Raw genomic sequence first — 17,559 nt, 5'->3', positions numbered from 1 at the left:
TCCAGGACAGAGCACAGATTCCTCAGAAGCTGATGACATCTCGTCTTCCTCATCCTGGGTAAGGTTGTCAAAGTCCTCTTCTTCCTCTGGCCCATCCTTCTCTCCTGCAGTTTCTGGCCCAGCTGGGTCCCAATGACTGACCATCAACTCTGGATAAGTCTTCAGGCTTCCTTGGGGGGCTACCATTTCAGGGTCAGTGGAGAATGAAATATCCCTTGGGGACCCTTTGCTTACATCTCTTGAATTTCCTACATCAGGAGGCTCATGAGAAGCTGAAAGGTTTTTAGGTTGGTGAAAAAGTAATTGTGGTTTCAGACTGTGAATTTTAAATGATTATAACTAGGCTAAAACACATCTTTATTAATCAAAGTATGAACCATTACAATCAACACATTTTTGCCAATGACAAATACGTTTGTTTATTCCTGTAGCATAACAATTCATGCCTCCAGAGTAGAACTCTTGGAAAGCATTTTGTGCCTCCTGCTGGTTATGAAAGCATTTTTCCTGCAAAAAGTTATTGAGATGCTTGTAAAAGTGGCAGTCGGTTGGCGAGAGGTTAGGTGAATATGGTGTTTGAGGCAAAACTTCATAGCCCAATTCGTTCAGCTTTTGAAGGGTTGGTTGTTCGATGTGTGGTCAGTCATTGTCATGGAGAAGAACTGGGCCCTGTTGAACTATGCTGACTGCAGGGATTGCAGTTTTTGGTGCATTGTGTTGATTTAATGAGCATACTTCTCAGATGTAACAGTTTTGTCGGGATTCAGAAAGCTGTAGTGGATCAGATGGGCAACAGATCACCAAACAGTGACCACGACCTTTTTTTGCTGCAATTTTAGCTCTGGGGAAGTGTTCTGGAGCAGCTTCTCAGTCCAACCACTGAGTTGGTCCTCGTCAGTTGTCATATAAATCCACTCTTCATTACACATCACAGTCCAATCGAGAAATGGTTCATTGTTGCACAGAGTGAGAGAAGGAGACACTTCAAAATGACAACATTTTTGATTTGTGGTCAGTTCATGAGATACCCACTTACTGAGCTTTTCACTATTCCAATTTTGCTTCAAATGTCATATAACTATAGAATGACTGATGTTGAATTCTTTGGTAACTTTTCCTGTTACCAAAGATTAGCTTCAATGATTGCTCTCCACTGGTTGTTGTCAACTTCTGATGGCTGGCCACTATGCCTCCCATCTTCAAGGCTCTCATCTACTTTGTAAAACTTCTTGAACCACCACTGCACTGTACATTCATTAATTCCTGGGCCAAATGCATGGTTGATGTTGTGAGCTGTCTCCGCTGCTTTACCACCCATTTCAAAGTCAAATAAGAACTTGCTTTTTGACTAACATCATTTCCTCAGATCAGATCAGATCAGTTCAGTCGCTCAGTCGTGTCCGACTCTTTGCGACCCCATGAATCACAGCACGCCAGGCCTCCCTGTCCATCACCAATTCCTGGAGTTCACTCAGACTCACGTCCATCGAGTCAGTGATGCCATCCAGCCATCTCATCCTCTGTCCCCTTCTCCTCCTGCCCCCAATCCCTCCCAGCATCAGACTCTTTTCCAATGAGTCAACTCTTTGCATGAGGTGGCCAGAATACTGGAGTTTCAGCTTTAGCATCATTCCTTCCAAAGAAATCCCAGGGCTGATCTCCTTCAGAATGGACTGGTTGGATCTCCTTGCAGTCCAAGGGACTCTCAAGAGATTTCTCCAACACCACAGTTCAAAAGCATCAACTCTTTGGTGCTCAGCCTTCTTCACAGACCAACTCTCACATCCATACATGACCACAGGAAAAACCATAGCCTTGACTAGACGAACCTTTGTTGGCAAAGTAATGTCTCTGCTTTTGAATATGCTATCTAGGTTGGTCATAATTTTCCTTCCAAGGAGTAAGCCTCTTTTAATTTCATGGCTGCAGTCACCATCCGCAGTGATTTTGGAGCCCAGAAAAATAAAGTCCGACACTGTTTCCACTGTTTCCCCATCTATTTCCCATGAAGTGATGGGCCGGATGCCATGATCTTTGTTTTCTGAATGTTGAGCTTTAAGCCAACTTTTTCACTCTCCACTTTCACTTTCATCAAGAGGCTTTTTAGTTCCTCTTCACTTTCTGCCATAAGGGTGGTGTCATCTGCATATCTGAGGTTATTGATATTTCTTCCAGCAATCTTGATTCTAGCTTGTGCTTCTTCCAGCCCAGCGTTTCTCATGATGTACTCTGCATAGAAGTTAAATAAGCAGGGTGACAATATACAGCTTTGACATACTCCCTTTCCTATTTGCAACCAGTCTGTTGTTCCATGTCCAGTTCTAACTGTTGCTTCCTGACTTGCATAGAGGTTTCTCAAGAGGCAGGTCAGGTGGTCTGGTATTCCCATCTCTTTCAGTATTTCCACAGTTGATTGTGATCCACACAGTCCAAGGCTTTGGCATAGTCAATAAACCAGAAATAGATGTTTTTCTGGAACTCTCTTGCTTTTTCCATGATCCAGCGGATGTTGGCAAGTTGATCTCTGGTTCCTCTGCCTTTTCTAAAACCAGCTTGAACATCAGGAAGTTCATGGTTCACATATTGCTGAAGCCTGGCTTGGAGAATTTTGAGCATTACTTGACTAGCATGTGAGATGACTGCAATTGTGCGGTAGTTTGAGCATTCTTTGGCATTGCCTTTCTTTGGGATTGGAATGAAAATCATTTCATCATTTCCTAGTCTAAAATAAATATAAAATACACAGCAAGCAATGTCATTAGGAAAAAACATAAAACAAGAAATCTAGGTTAAAATGATGTATAAAATATGCACATTTATTTAAGAATGTATTCCAACATCAAATAGCAAAGTTCAACAATACGAAAGTGCAATTAGTTTTGCAACAACCTAATAGCTGGATGACTCTTCCTCCTGTTGTAGGCCTGTTCCTTCACCTCTAGCTCGCCTGACTCCTCACTTGGGAAGCCAGTGTTCAGTTTCCCAGTGTTCGTCTTTGATTTCATAATGGATATCCTGATCCAGGGATCTACCATAGATGTCATCCCCAGGGATTTCCTCTAAATCCTCAGGGGAAGTATTCAGAGATTCTCGGAAGCCCTGAGGCAGTGGTTCAGGGGCCTGTCTCCCCTCCTCTGTTTTCACAATAGTCCAGCCATAGGCACTGCTCTCCGACAACTGTTCCTGGCACACTCTGTCTGTAGCTGGAGGCCCTGGGCTGTGCTCCTCTTTGGGGAAGACAGCAGCACAGAGAGGAGAGAGTTCCCGAGGTTCTAATTTGGGTTCGAGGCCTTGAAAGGCATTTTTCCCCTCAGCCAAAGGACAACCTACGTCTACATTCACTGGGGCTTTATCTTCAGGAGTAGATGGTACAGAAAGATTCACAGAGGCGCCAGAGACGATTAAGGGAGGGATGGAGGAGGCCACAAGGGGCTGGTTCAACAAACAGGGGAAGGGAGTAGGGTTAACCAGCAGGGTGGTGATGGGGATGGTCTGAGGACTTTGGGCCACAGCTGCACTGACAGGCTGCATCACGTTGCAGCCACTGCCGAGGCTCACAACCTTTACCGTGGTGGCAGGAACAGTGAAGAAAACAGGCGCAGGGTGGATGAGAGGGGCAGGCTTCAGACAGAGAGAGGTCTTGGGTCCCTTTCTCTCTCAAACTCTCACTTTCACACATGGCTTTTGAAACTCAGAAGGAGCAAGTGAGGGCAGCATTAGCTTGGGCACAGGGGCGGAGGACAGCAGGGTCTGCGGCTCAGACAGAGGGAAGCTGGTCCTGGCCTCAGCAGCTGTAGCTGGCAGCGCTGCTGGAGACTCAAAACTATCCCCCCCAGGGACCCCCAGAGGAGGGCCGCCTGGCACTGCCTGTAAGACCGTGGCTGGCTGGATCAGGGGAGGAATCCAGACCACCATTTTGCTTGGAGGGGCTTCTGAGTGAGCTGACCTAGCTGGTATCTTCCCAGAGCTGGAGCTAGGCTGGAAACAGAGACTGGGTCTGAGGGTCTGATAAGGAGGGGTTTCAGGGCTGACAACGGCTTCTGTCTCCAAGCCTTCCTAGAAAAACGGTTGGCAACTGGCTTCAGCTTCAGGACTACACCCTTAGGCAGCAGCAGTGGATACCAAGTTTCACTCTCCAGTTCCGAGCTGCCTTTTCCTAGGCCTGGGTCTGAGTTGATCTCAGTGGTTCCGGTCACATTTCCGACCTCTCTGGCACAATCAGCTATACACCGCAGTTCCTCCTGGATGGACGGCAGACTGGCCTAATGGGAACAAGGATACTCAGATATAGCCCATGCCAGAATTAGAGAAAAATTAAAAAATAATTGGGTTTATCTAGATATTATGTGCCTTTCCAGGACAGTCTCAAGACATCTTTTTAAGAAGGAATTTTTGGCAGGATAACAGATATTTCTAAAAAGACTACATCCTGATTTTTTTACTCTAGAAACTCTCCTCTGAATTTCCTTTAAGAAACTATCATGTTAACCACTATTTTCAAAAGGTTAGAGAACCACCAGGGTGAAGTGGGGTGGAGAAACAGGACAGGAATGGTGACGGAAGATGTCTTAAGTCCTAGTTCTATAACGTCAGGCAGTCCTTCCTTGACGTTCTTGCCGGGGTGTAGTGACCTTCTGCTCCTGACACACTTTGAGGAGGAGGGCTGTAACTTTAACCAGAACGGAAGCCGGTGTTATTCCCTCTCGACAGGCGGCTTCCACTGATGCGGCTGGATCTCTTCACAGCACTTCATTAAGATGGGCAGCTGTTTGGTCTTCTGAAAAAACAGAGTGTGAAGAAATAAAGCATGAGTCACATTCCTTCCAGAAACACTGCATTCATCAGTTTGGGAAGTGTGGTGGCAGTGGTCTGAGACACACACACAGACACACACACATACACACACATATATATATATATATACACACAAACAGCATATACTGACTGCTCTGCATTTCAAATTAAGCTAATCTCCAATTAATAAATATTTTATTATTACTTAGTATTTTCTGATAAGCTCCATTCTAGTCACCAGGAAGGGAAAATTTTAGGTCCCAGAGAAAAGGAAGCAGAGTCATCTTATCTAAAATTTGCTCCTGCAAATGGGAGTGCGTTATTAATCCTTATCCTGACCAAATGGAAGCTTCCTTTTAAGCAAATAATGGTGCAAGGAACTTTGGGAGGGAAGGAAAGAACGGAAAGACTGAGACAGCTCAGTTTTAAGAGTGAACGAAGAGGGGAATGAGCTTACACTGACAATAAGCACTAGGCACTGTGCTACGAGCCGAGCATACAGATCAGGAGGCAATCCCTTCTCCCAAGGAGCTTACAGACAGCGGAAGAGACAGTCAAGTAGAAACCAATGATGAGGTGGCCCAGCGATGAAGGATCCGCCTTCCCATGCAGGGGACTAGGGTTCAATCCCTGCTTGGGGAACTAAGATCTCACATGCCTCAGGGCAGCTAAACCTGCACATCACAACTACTGATCAAGCCTGCACACAACAACAAAGACCCATGATGCCACAAATTTTTTAAAAAAGAAAGAAACCACTAATAACATTCTAGGTAAGAAAGGTTACAGATGTGCACAAAAAATGACACAGAACTCAAATTTATAAATTTAAGATTTTTCTGGACTAGGTCCAACTACAAATAAATCTTAAAGAAACAGAGTTTGCTAAATGAAGCAAGGGAGGACAAAATATACTTCATTTCCAAAATCACAAATGTGTTTAAAGAACACAAAGAGATCAGTCTGGTTACAGTCAAAGAATTGTGAAGAAACTGCAGGAGACAAGTCAGAGGCAGACAGGAGAGGCCTTCTGCACATGCCAAGCAGTCTCCACTCTGCGCTAAAGAAGTAAAGGCGGCTGTGGCAGCAATGTGAAGGGTGGAATCAGTGGAGCCTGAATCAGAGACACTAATCCTGTAGTATTAGAAAAATACTACGTTCATGTAGGTGCAACTTAGTTCAGGTGCCGAACCAAGGCCACGGGCAACAGAGCAGGAGACAGAGTAAGAATGCCAAGGACTTAGTGACAGACAGACAGTAATGATCAAGTAGAAGGAGTCGAGGAGAACTCCTAGGTTTATAGGTCAAGCAAATGTCTAGTCAGTAACGTCATACACAAAGAACAGATCCAATAAAGTGTAAGTTGGGGGAGGGGAGTAGGCTGGTGGTGGTGGTGGCAGTGGCAACAACTGGAGGGTGCAGAGGGACATGTGGTTCAGTCTGAGGAGTCAGTGAGGCAACTGAGCTAAGAATTCCTTCAAACAGTTGACTTCACTAATCTGGAGCTCTGAAGAGAAATCTGGACCAAAGACACAGATCTGAAAATTATGAAGAGACAGAACACCAAAAACGATGAATCTGGGTGAGATTCCGCAAAATTTAGATACTGCAAAATTACTGTGTAACACTGACATTTAATGGCAGAGTTCACGAAAGAGCAGCCTGAGGTAAAAGTCCTGGTATCACAGTAGATAGGAGTACAGGAATTTTAAAACCAGAACCTATGATTTTCTGAAGTTTATCAAGTACCTGGCATACTTAGTAAAACTAGACACATAGTATATTATCTAGACACACAAGGCATATTATCATGCAATTTCAAAACACTGAAGAAACAGGAAAAATCTTACGTACTGCCAGAGGGAGAGAAAAAAACACGTGTCATAAAAAGGTTCAGTAGTCAAAAGGGCATCAAATTTCTAAAGAGCCAGTGCTAGAAACTAGAACATAATGGAGTCCTTAAAATGTTCTGATAAAAGTGATTTTCAACCTAGAATGTTGGACCCACTGATGTGGGAGAACAGACATACAGACATAGTCCAAACTTTTAATTTTGAGTAAATATAGATTCATAGACAGGTCTTATGTACACTTGTTACACAGTAACAATAGTTACATATACAAACCAGGTATACAGTACAATAGCAAAACAGGAAATTATAATATTGGTCATGTCATGTCATAATACACGATGAATACAAGCAGTTTAAATCTAAAAACTTGTTTCTCAAGCACTCTCCCTCAGAATGCTAGGATGTGCTCCACTAAAACAAGGGAAAAGAGATGTGGGGTTAAAGAAATAAGAGGATCTGGACTTGCCTGGGGTCCAAAGGTTAAGAATCTGCCTGACAGTGCAGGAGACACAGGTATAATCCCTACTTCTGGAAGATTCCACATGTCACAGGGCAATAAGCCCAGTCACCAAAATTACCGAGCTCGTGTTCCAGAGCCACTACACTGCGACTACTGAAGCCTGAGCAGCCTAGAGCCCGTACTCCACAAGAGAAGCCATCGCAATGAGAAGCCCATATGCCACAAGGGAAGCGCCTACTCTCCAAAACTAGAGAAAACCTGCACAAAACAAAGATCCAGCTCAGTCAAAAACAACTTTTTTTTTTTTTTTTAAAGAGGGCTTTCCTCGTGACTTGGTGTTAAGAATCCACTTACCAATGCAGGAGACACAGACACAGGTTCAATCCCTGATCCGGGAAGATCCCACACGCCACAGAGCAACTAAGCCTGTAGGCACAATTCTTGAGCCCGAGCTCTAGAGAATGGGAACCACAAATACTGAGCCCTTGAACTCCCACTGGTAAAGTCCGCACTGGGAAAAAAAAAAAAGTCCGCACTGGAGCCTGTGCTCAGCAGTAAGAGAAGCCGCCACAACTGGAGGGCATCCCCCTGCCCCCCAAGAAAAGCCCAGAGGGCAACGAAGACCCAGAAGAGCCAAAAAACAAATAAAAATTTTTTAAAAAGACAGAAAGAAGAGGATCCAACACTAGTAAGAGGTGAAACAAACACCCAGGAAAATTGTGAAGAAAAAGCCGAAGACATGAGTGCAGCAAGCCAAGCGAGCAGCGTGGGTAGAGCGGAGCAGGACCAGAGCGCTCCGGGAACGACTTCTTCAGGACGATGCAGGTGACAGCGGAGCACCTGAAATACCTGACACGCTGAAGAGAGATTTATAAAACTTAAGCAGACGTTAATGTTAAACCGGTAATAAATACATAATAAACCAAGTCCCACTCACCCTCCAAAAATGCAATCATTAACTCCAGGAGAAACAAAATACTCAGCAGGAAAAGCAAAGTAATCATGATACACTACCTGGATCAGCTGTGAGGAGTTTTTACACACTGTTTATAATGTAACCTCTGGAAAAAATCCAACTTACACTGTGATATAACTGAGGTGAAGCAGTGAGAGAGTGTGGCGAGAACTGTCTTCATCTTCCATGGTTTCAGTTTAATAGAGAAGGCCCAAATCCGAAAAGTCAAGTGATAGCAATTCTAAGCATGCTACCTAGATCCTAGATCAGAGGTAAATGTACCATCCCTGCAGAAACCTTGCTTAGCAGGAAATAGGGAGAAAAATGATTGTTTTTCATGACAAGACTCATCGAGGTATTTAACTCTTTAGAGCAGTGGTCCCTTACCTTTTTGGCACCAGAGACCGATATTGTGGAAGGCAATTTTTCCACAGGACAGGGGTGGGGGGACCCAAGGGATAGTTTTAGGATGACTCTCATAAGAAGCTGGCAACCTAGATCCCTCACACACATGGTTCACAAAGGGTTCATACTCATATGAGAATCTAATGCCACCGCTGATCTGACAGGAGGTGGAGCTCAGGCGTTAATACAAGCAATAGAGAATGGCTGTAAATACAGAGGAAACTTAGCTTACTAGCCTGCCATTCACCTCTTGCTGTGCAGCCCGGTTACCAACAGGCTATGGACCAGTACCAGTCTGTGGTCTGGGGGCTGGGGAACCCTGCTTTAAAGTATAGTTTATAACTTTGATATAAACATCTAAATTAAAAGAATTAAGAAGGATATAAGTGGATTGTTGCCTACCCTTTGAAGAAGGTTAGAGTGGAAGAAGAGAATAAATGACTAAAAGAAAGCAAATTTGAGGAGTATTTTTACATTTGAACAATTTTATATTTAGCGAGAATATCCATAAGAGGGGAAGAAGATGATACTCCATACAAAAAGAATAGATTAATGACCTTAGAAAGGAAAAGAGGGCTAGTGTGCAGTTAGGATCCCAGGGACGGGGAAGCCTGGTGGGCTGCCGTCTATGGGGTCGCACAGAGTCGGACACACTGAAGTGACTTAGCAGCAGCAGCAGCAGCGTTAGATAAAAGGCTATTCACTGAACTGAGAAAAAGATAGGAATGGCTGCATTCAGCCAAGGTGCCCAGCGGAGCATGCAGGGAGCACTTTAATGATGTTGTCAGGAGCTCTGTTCATGTTGAGGTTCTTGATTCTCACTGTCAGCTGGTGGGCAGTCTTGCAAGTGAGAAGGTACTTGCTGATCAGAGGCTTGGGAAACTCCGTCCCTTCAAAGTGCTTCAGGCCTAAAGCTAACGAACTGAGAAAGGGGCAGCAACACTCAATCTCACTTGACAATCCATCCTGCAAAAAGGCCTCCCAGACAAACTCCACATTCTGCAACCCACATTTTTTACAGCTAATTCTTGTACAAGTTAATGGAAACTCAATAGAAAATTTCAGATATTCACTCAATACTAAGAAGTACTATGCAAGTAAGACTCAGGGAGGTGTTCCCATCAAGTGTTAAGAGGCAAAACCAGGCATAAATTGCTAATAAATGTCACAACATGATGTGTTTTATAGCAATCATAAAAACAAAGTTTGAGGGAAGGAGAATGGCTCTAATAAAACAAATATAAAATGAATATTGGGCACCATGTTACATATATTAAATCCTCACCAACAGTACCTCCCAACATAATGTACTCAATTAGTTACCTGTATACATATTTGCTGATGGCAGTGGGGAAATACACATTAAGAGCCAGAAAAGTGTTTATAACCTTTATTAAATAATCTCACTCTTTAGAATTTACCCAAAGAGATAAACTCAAAGAGTTTCAAAAGTTCTATGCACAAAGATCCTTGGTGAACAGCCAAACAAGACCAGGAGGGAAAAGAGGCAAATAAAAGGACTATGATCGGGCCATTAATACAGCCTGAAAGGACAATATACAGACAAAAAAAAAAAAAATAGACAATGCTACACCATGGCATATAGAGAAACAATTTCAAGAAGATGTTAAGCTAAAAAAAGCAAAACAAAATTAAACTCAAATTGGCAATAATTATGTACGAAATATAAAAAGAAAAAAATCATTGTCTTGGGCTGGTGAGGATAATGGATACAAATGTTTTTTCTTGAAAATTTTCCTCCAACAGTATTATGAGATTTGTTTTTATGATAAACAAAAGACAAATTACAACATAAAATGTTTCCAAAATGTATATGTAATCCCCTAAAAAGAGCACTGCTGGAACAGGTACATACTATAGAACTGTGTCCCATCTACACGGCTTTTCTTTGTCTTTTGTGTCCATTCCTTATTACACAAGTCTTCTGATTTTCTTCTCTGCTACACTAAGTCCTTACCTGTCCTCTGCCTTGGTGAAGAAATTCTTATCCTGGGGATTCATGGGCTTCAGAGAACACACTGGAAGTAGTTCTGGATACATGAAAACCTTGCTCGTGGCTAGGATCCAAGCCACTTGCTTTAGCAAATAGGGCAATCTATAGGCTGTAAGAAGAAAATTCATTGTAAGTGAAATTCCAGAACAAAAGAGGGATTCACAAAAGCTTCTGAATGTATTTTGGCATTTAGAGAGAGCTGACCCTAAATAATCTGGGTATCCACCCATATACCCATCTCCCAAAAGTTTCCACAATCATTCTCAGCCAAACATGTACATAAAAGGAGTCCCATTCAACGTTATTAAAAGTTGATTGTCTTTTTCTTTCCTGTGTGGAACACTTAACACACTAACATAAACACTTATCAAGTACCAAGGAACACCTGGCAGATGTCCTATGCCCAAAACATTTTTACCTCCTTCCCCTTTTAAATCCTTGAAAGGTAAGTGACCTTCAACAATGTTTTCTTTCTTCCAGGATAAGACTCCCACTTCTTTAATCTCCCTCACGAATCTGGTATTCCAAATTTCACTTATTCTTACTTAACTTTCATTAAGTTCTCCCAGATTCTTTCTGAGGTTGGGACAAAAAAATCAGAAAGAGAATGAGACAATTCAGTCTCATTCATTTCTGTCTTGTTGTCTAAGCCTCCCAATTCCAGGCACTTCTGCCTTTTCAGAGATAAGCACCTCTATAGTTATATTTATCCTTCCATAAGTGTAATTTATATCCCCAGAAGAAAAGCACAGGTCACTATATATGTAGGTTATAACCGCATGCGTACTCTGTTGTGTCCAACTCTTTGCAACCCTATCAGCTGTAGTCCATCAGGCTTCTCTGTCCATGTGATTCTCCAGGCAAGAATACTTGAAGTGGGTTCCCATTTCCTTCCATAGGGGATCTTCCCAAGTCAGGGATCGAACCCGTGTCTCCTGCATCTCTTGCATTGGCAGTGGATTCTTTTACCACAGAGCCACCTGGGAAGCCCAAGTTATAACTGTAGTCTGGTGTTAAGTTTTCATTACCAACATATAACTAATAAAGCAGTTTGAGATCGGTGTCCATGACATAATGTACTTACATTCCACTGAATTATAAGAGTGGGAGTTAAAATGAAGACCAAAGTCCGAATCCAGAGCAAACCATAATTAATTTGTTAAATCAGGAAGAAATCAGAAGGAAATATTTGATTTACAAGAACAGAAAATATTTTCACAAAAAAAACTAAACCAATGAAAGTAGAAACCAAACCTGCAGATGTCTTTAAAATATTGAACATGGCAAATGTACAACATTTTTACTTTGTTCCTAACTCCCAAATCAATGTTTCACTCAAAATGGAGATACCACTATAATCATTATGGGAAATAAAATGATGTTAATGAAGAAGACAGTAAAAACCTAAATATAACCTGACTTTACCACTTGACTTCCATCTTTATCTCATACCAGTAGTCTTGACCTAATTCCTAATCAGATCAGATCAGTCGCTCAGTCGTGTCCGACTCTTTGCAACCCCATGAATCACAGCACGCCAGGCCTCCCTGTCCATCACCAACTCCTGGAGTTCACTCAGACTCACGTCCATCGAGTCAGTGATGCCATCCAGCCATCTTATCCTCTGTCGTCCCCTTCTCCTCTTGCCCCCAATCCCTCCCAGCATCAGTCTTTTCCAATGAGTCAACTCTTTGCATGAGGTGGCCAAAGTACTGGAGTTTCAGCTTGAGCATCATTCCTTCCAAAGAATCCCAGGGCTGATCTCCTTCAGAATGGACTGGTTGGACCTCCTTGCAGTCCAAGGGACTCTCAAGAGTCTTCTCCAACACCACAGTTCAAAAGCATCAATTCTTCGGTGCTCAGCCTTCTTCACAGTCCAACTCTCACATCCATACTGACCACAGGAAAAACCTCTATTTAAGTCCAATCATTAGCAATGAGTCCCATATCTCTACCTCCCACATCCCTGTCCTGTTCACTGACTCCATCCTCTACTTAAGCCCAAATATTATTACCTAGTTCTAGAACTTAGGTAATGAACACAAAGGGAGGATAAAAGAGAGAAGAAGTTACAAATACCTGTCTCTTCCAACCCTAGGAAATTATCCCCTAGGAAATGGTCTGTGGGGTAAGACACCCACCTCATACGGCAAATAAAAACTTAAAGCGGACCCATCTGTTCCCTACCAGTCTTCGTGACAGTTTTACGAGGACTCCAGTCAATGCTGACTTGTGTGCTGAAGGCTTCAATGAGCTAGCTTCATGGCTCCCATCAGGTTACAGGGTTGGAACAAGGTCTGAAACTTGGGACTGAACTGATGATGAAGGGCAATGGAGCTTTGAGCAAAGGTTCCCAGCTCTTTCTGGGAAAACAGAACACAAAGGAGCTGTGAGTTCTAGACAATACCAATAGCTCTTAGCCTCTGAGAGAAAAATTGTCCTTCCTACAATAGGATAAAAACAGGTTAAAATCGTCATAAGGTCTTTCATAATTAACGTTTTTCCATTAAGAGAGCTCTTCTACTAAATCTTCAGATATTTGAGGATCTCTGATATACTAATTTATTCCTGTTTTATTCTCAGTCTGAGTGTTCCTCAGCCTTCTGGATGTATGTTCTAGCTCCCCAGATGGAATTAAAACTCTCAAAGAGTGAGAGCCATTACTTAAAAAATTAATAAATAATTTTTTATTTGTTCCTCTGAATAACACTCAGAATAAAGTATTCCTCATGATCCTCTGAACACAATAAGAGGGAAACATACTCCGCTGACTATCCAAGGAAGATTTGATTACGAGTCAACTCAGACTCCAGGGACTTACCCAACAAGCAAAGGATATCCTTATTACTGCCCCAAAGTTCAGATTTTAAAATGTGAATTTTTTGCCCATTCCCTGCTGCTCATGGGATCTTATTTAGCTCCCCAGTAAGGGAATGAACCTGGGCCCTGACAGTGAAAGCGACGTATCCTACACTACTGGACCACCAGGGAATTCCCAAAATTTTGAAATTAAAAGCCCTTCCTCCAAAATATTTCAAAATGCCACAAGCAAAATTAATTTTATATATAAAACAATGATATCAAGCTTCATAAATTATGAATTCAATAAAAAGAAGAGAAGTACCAAAAGCCTAAGATGGGTGGATCTACAGGTGAAGAAGAGCACCCAATAAAAAGATAAGAGGAATTGTCTTTAGAAAATTGAATACACACTGTGTCCTTTCCTGGGAAGCAGTAACTTATGTTTTCTCAGCAAGCATAGGAAGCCATACAAATATTTACCAAAACATGCAGGAGAGAAGAATTAATGTAGCTCATGATGACTTGGTATCTGTGAGAAATGACTTCCTAACTAATTGAATACACAATTCTTTAGATTTAGGAGTATCTGAAACCTTACAAGAAATATCCTGGTGGTACTGGACTCCAACCTGAGACTGGGGTTAGAACTGGCAAGAAGGTGAATTTGCGTCAAGAGCTGAACATGCTGGGAAGGGAAAGAAAATAATACAGTGTGACATGTTATGATGCTGTCATCTCCAGAACCCAGAAGACCAATGTCAGTGACTTTATCAAACACATTTCACTTTATAGAGAGACTATGAAAACAATACAGTTATCTCACTATGAAGTTTTTTCTCAGATATGCTCTACTTCAGCAAAATGACAGAATCAAAGGAAGTTTAACCTCAAAGCAGAGGAACTGAGATTAGAAAGAACAAAAACTACTCTGGCATAAGACTGTTCAATTCAGAAGGGATTAATAAAGATTCTTTGAAATCTTACAGCATTCTTTTTCATTTTTTTTAGGCTATGCTGTGCAGCATGCGGGATCTGAGGTCCGAACCAGGGATCGAATCTGTGCCCCCTGAATTAGAAGCTTGGAGTCTTAACCACTAGACCACCAGGGAAGTCCTTTTACACGCATTCTTATCTGAGCCATAAAGACACAACATGGTGACTTCTCAAGGTCCTGACCGACGTGAAGATGCTGTGGTCCTGTGGTTTCAATGGTTACCAAGACACCTATTTCTGACTTTCACAAGCTGCTAATTTTTGGTTTCATCTCAAAAGATGAAGATGATCCAATATTAACATTACCAAGAAGAGTCTTGCCTGCTGCATCTGCTGCTGCAGCCTCTTCCTCTGCACTGGGTCTAGAATCAGAGTTTGATGAACCTTCTCCCTCTGGGGCTTAACCCTCTCTACTTCCTGCTGCTGTTTGGCTGAAGATTTCTTCATCTTCAGCTGTTCAAGTAGCTCCTTCATGGTGCGATGCTGCTCATTTAGTAAGTTGGCCAGTGGTTTCTCAAACCTGTCCCCCATAGGGAGATGACTGGATTTGAACATTTCCATGGGTCCAAAACAATATTTAGTTCCTTCCTACCATAGGCTAAGCCAGTCTGAGCAACTTCCATCTACTGCTAACCCTCAAGTCTCACTTTAGCCAACAGGCAAACTCCTAGCCTACCCAAATCTTCTCCCAAAGTAGATTCAAATAAGATGGTTCTTAATCGTCCCCTACCCATTCTCCTAAAATCAGTACTCTAAGTAATATACTGCTGCTGCTAAGTCACTTCAGTCGTGTTCGACTCTGCATGACCCCACAGACGGCAGCCCACCAGGCTACCCCCTCCCTGGGATTCTCCAGGCAAGAACACTGGAGTGGGTTGCCATTTCGTTCTCCAAGTAATATACTAATGAAGGTGAAATTAAACTAAAATCTAAACATAGGGTAATGTCTGGATAACAAAGCAGCCAAGGAGCTAATGGGAGCCCACAATTTTCGCATCCCACTGACAGTTACATTAATCTGGGACTTATTCTTAATGGTGATACAGAATCTTCCCAAAGCACAACATCTGTTGTCTAAGCTTGCTGTTACTCCCACCCTAGGCCTAGAATTTCCTGTTCTCCAGCTCCTATTCATTCAGGCTGCCCTGACTTCCTTTCTTAAATCCTCAAAGACCTTCTAGCATGGAGTAGAAAGGGCATAAACTAAAGCATATGGTGCCTATATGCATGCTAAGTCACTGCCATCCTGTTTCTTTGCAACCCTATAGACTGTAGCCCACAAGTCTCCTCTATCCATGGGATTTCTCAGGCAAGCATACTGGAGTGGGTTGCCATTTCCTAACTCCCGGGGATCTTCCTGAAACATGGACTGAACCCACGTTTCTTGCGCCTCCTGCATTGGCTGGCAGGTTCTTTACCACCAGTGCCACCTGGGAAACCCTAAAGCACACAGCAGTTTAGACGAATAGTGAGAAGCTGGTCCAAGCACGACCCTACTCATCTCCATGAAAATATCTTAGCCCTCTAAATTCCTCCTCCAAGCTTTCTATCACTACCCTCCCACCCCCACTTCCTAAGAGACTGTCAGGGGCTGAAGTAAGAATCCAAGTGCTAGTTCTGAGGTAGACGCAGAAGAAGACACTCAAGTGATTAAGCAAAAGTTGCTACACTATGAAATCAGCATACAAACTGCTCAAGCAGCTATGACTAGCAGGTTATCCTAATTCAATAAATCCTCTAGATTGTACAATAGTTAAACGATCATAACTTTGTTCCGACAGCCCCTGGGGATAAACCTTATGTTTCCTTTAACAGTATTTATTGTAAGTATGGGCAGGCCCAGGATGAAAATCTATAGACACAGGACTGTCCTCTGTACAATTTTGCTGAGAACTGAAAACTCTTTTGATTATCTGCATACCTAGCAGAGGAACAGACCAGAAGCAGGAAAAAAAGTAGATAATGCAAAAACAGCTGTACCTGATTCTAAGCAGCATTATCTTGATGGACAGCTAATACGGGGAGCACAGGTAACCTACTTTCCATGTGATATTTTACTTATAGTCAAATAATAAGCTAGGTTTGTATTTCCAGGTAAAAGCAGCAGCAGCCTAAGTAGATCAACTGAATACCAGAAGGTAACTGAACTGAATAAGAATTTTTTAAGTAGTTATGTAATTCCCAAATTTTAAAACTTGACACACAGAGGTGTGTAGTGGAAATGAAATAGGTCTACTAATCACATCCCATGATAATAGGTGCTCAGGTTCTATTCTGCTACATTAGAATTTTTTTTTCTATGACATATGGTGTGAAGTAGGTGGATCAAATACAAACTCTAAGGAACAGTGTGAAAGTTCTTTAAAAAATAAAAACAGAGCTACCATGTGACCCTTCAAGCCCACTCCTGGGCATATATACAGAGAAAAACACGGCCCAAAAAGATGCATGCACCGCAATGCTCACTGCAGCACTGTTTACCATGTCCAAGACACGGAAACCCAAATGTCCACTGACAGAGGAATGGATAAAGAAGCTGGGGTGTGCCGCCGGCCTGTGCTCAGTCATGTCCAACGCTCTGTGACCCATGGACTGTAGCCCATGAGGCTCCTTTGTCCTTGGGGATTGTCCAGGCAAGAATACTGGACTGGGTTGTCATGCCCTCCTTCAGGGGAAGATAAGGAGTATATACACACACACACATATATACACACGTGTGTATATACATCAGATCAGATCAGTCGCTCAGTCGTGTCTGACTCTCTGCGACCCCATGAATCGCAGCACGCCAGGCCTCCCTGTCCATCACCAACTCCCGGAGTTCACTCAGACTCACGTCCATCGAGTCATTGATGCCATCCAGCCATCTCATCCTCTGTCGTCCCCTTCTCCTCTTGCCCCCAATTCCTCCCAGCATCAGAGTCTTTTCCAATGAGTCAATTCTTCACATGAGGTGGCCAAAGTACTGGAGTTTCAGCTTTAGCATCATTCCTTCCAAAGAAATCCCAGGGCTGATCTCCTTCAGAATGGACTGGTTGGATCTCCTTGCAGTCCAAGGGACTCTCAAGAGTCTTCTCCAAACACCACAGGTCAAAAGCATCAACTCTTTGGTGCTCAGCCTTCTTCACAGTCCAACTCTCACATCCATACATGACCACTGGAAAAACCATAGCCTTGACTAGACGGACCTTTGTTGGCAAAGTAATGTCTCTGCTTTTGAATATGCTATCTAGGTTGGTCATAACTTTCCTTCCAAGGAGTAAGCATCTTTTAATTTCATGAC

The 17,559-nt window shown here is 42.7% G+C and overlaps 2 protein-coding genes across 2 annotated transcripts in view; one reads left to right on the top strand and one right to left on the bottom strand.

Annotated features, from left to right (window-relative positions):
• Positions 1-17,559, top strand: part of SYT11 (synaptotagmin XI) — a 78,159-nt gene that overhangs the window by 14,371 nt on the left and 46,229 nt on the right. The gene's annotated exons all lie outside the window — the stretch shown is intronic.
• LOC104987467 (GON-4-like protein) overlaps positions 2,808-17,559 on the bottom strand; it is a 39,817-nt gene continuing 25,065 nt past the window's right edge. Inside the window, 7 exon segments of the mRNA XM_010838428.1 lie at positions 2,808-2,985; positions 2,987-3,996; positions 3,999-4,262; positions 4,632-4,737; positions 7,867-7,964; positions 9,290-9,389; positions 10,446-10,590. Of these exon segments, the coding sequence (XP_010836730.1) occupies positions 2,874-2,985; positions 2,987-3,996; positions 3,999-4,262; positions 4,632-4,737; positions 7,867-7,964; positions 9,290-9,389; positions 10,446-10,590 (1,835 nt within the window). The 3' untranslated portion in view covers positions 2,808-2,873.

The sequence above is a fragment of the Bison bison genome, unplaced genomic scaffold (assembly GCF_000754665.1).
Source record: "Bison bison bison isolate TAMUID 2011002044 unplaced genomic scaffold, Bison_UMD1.0 scf7180017864093, whole genome shotgun sequence".
NCBI classification, from domain to species: domain Eukaryota; kingdom Metazoa; phylum Chordata; class Mammalia; order Artiodactyla; family Bovidae; genus Bison; species Bison bison.
Note: the sequence above shows the minus strand (reverse complement) of the source record. Positions and strands in the feature narration are given on the sequence as shown.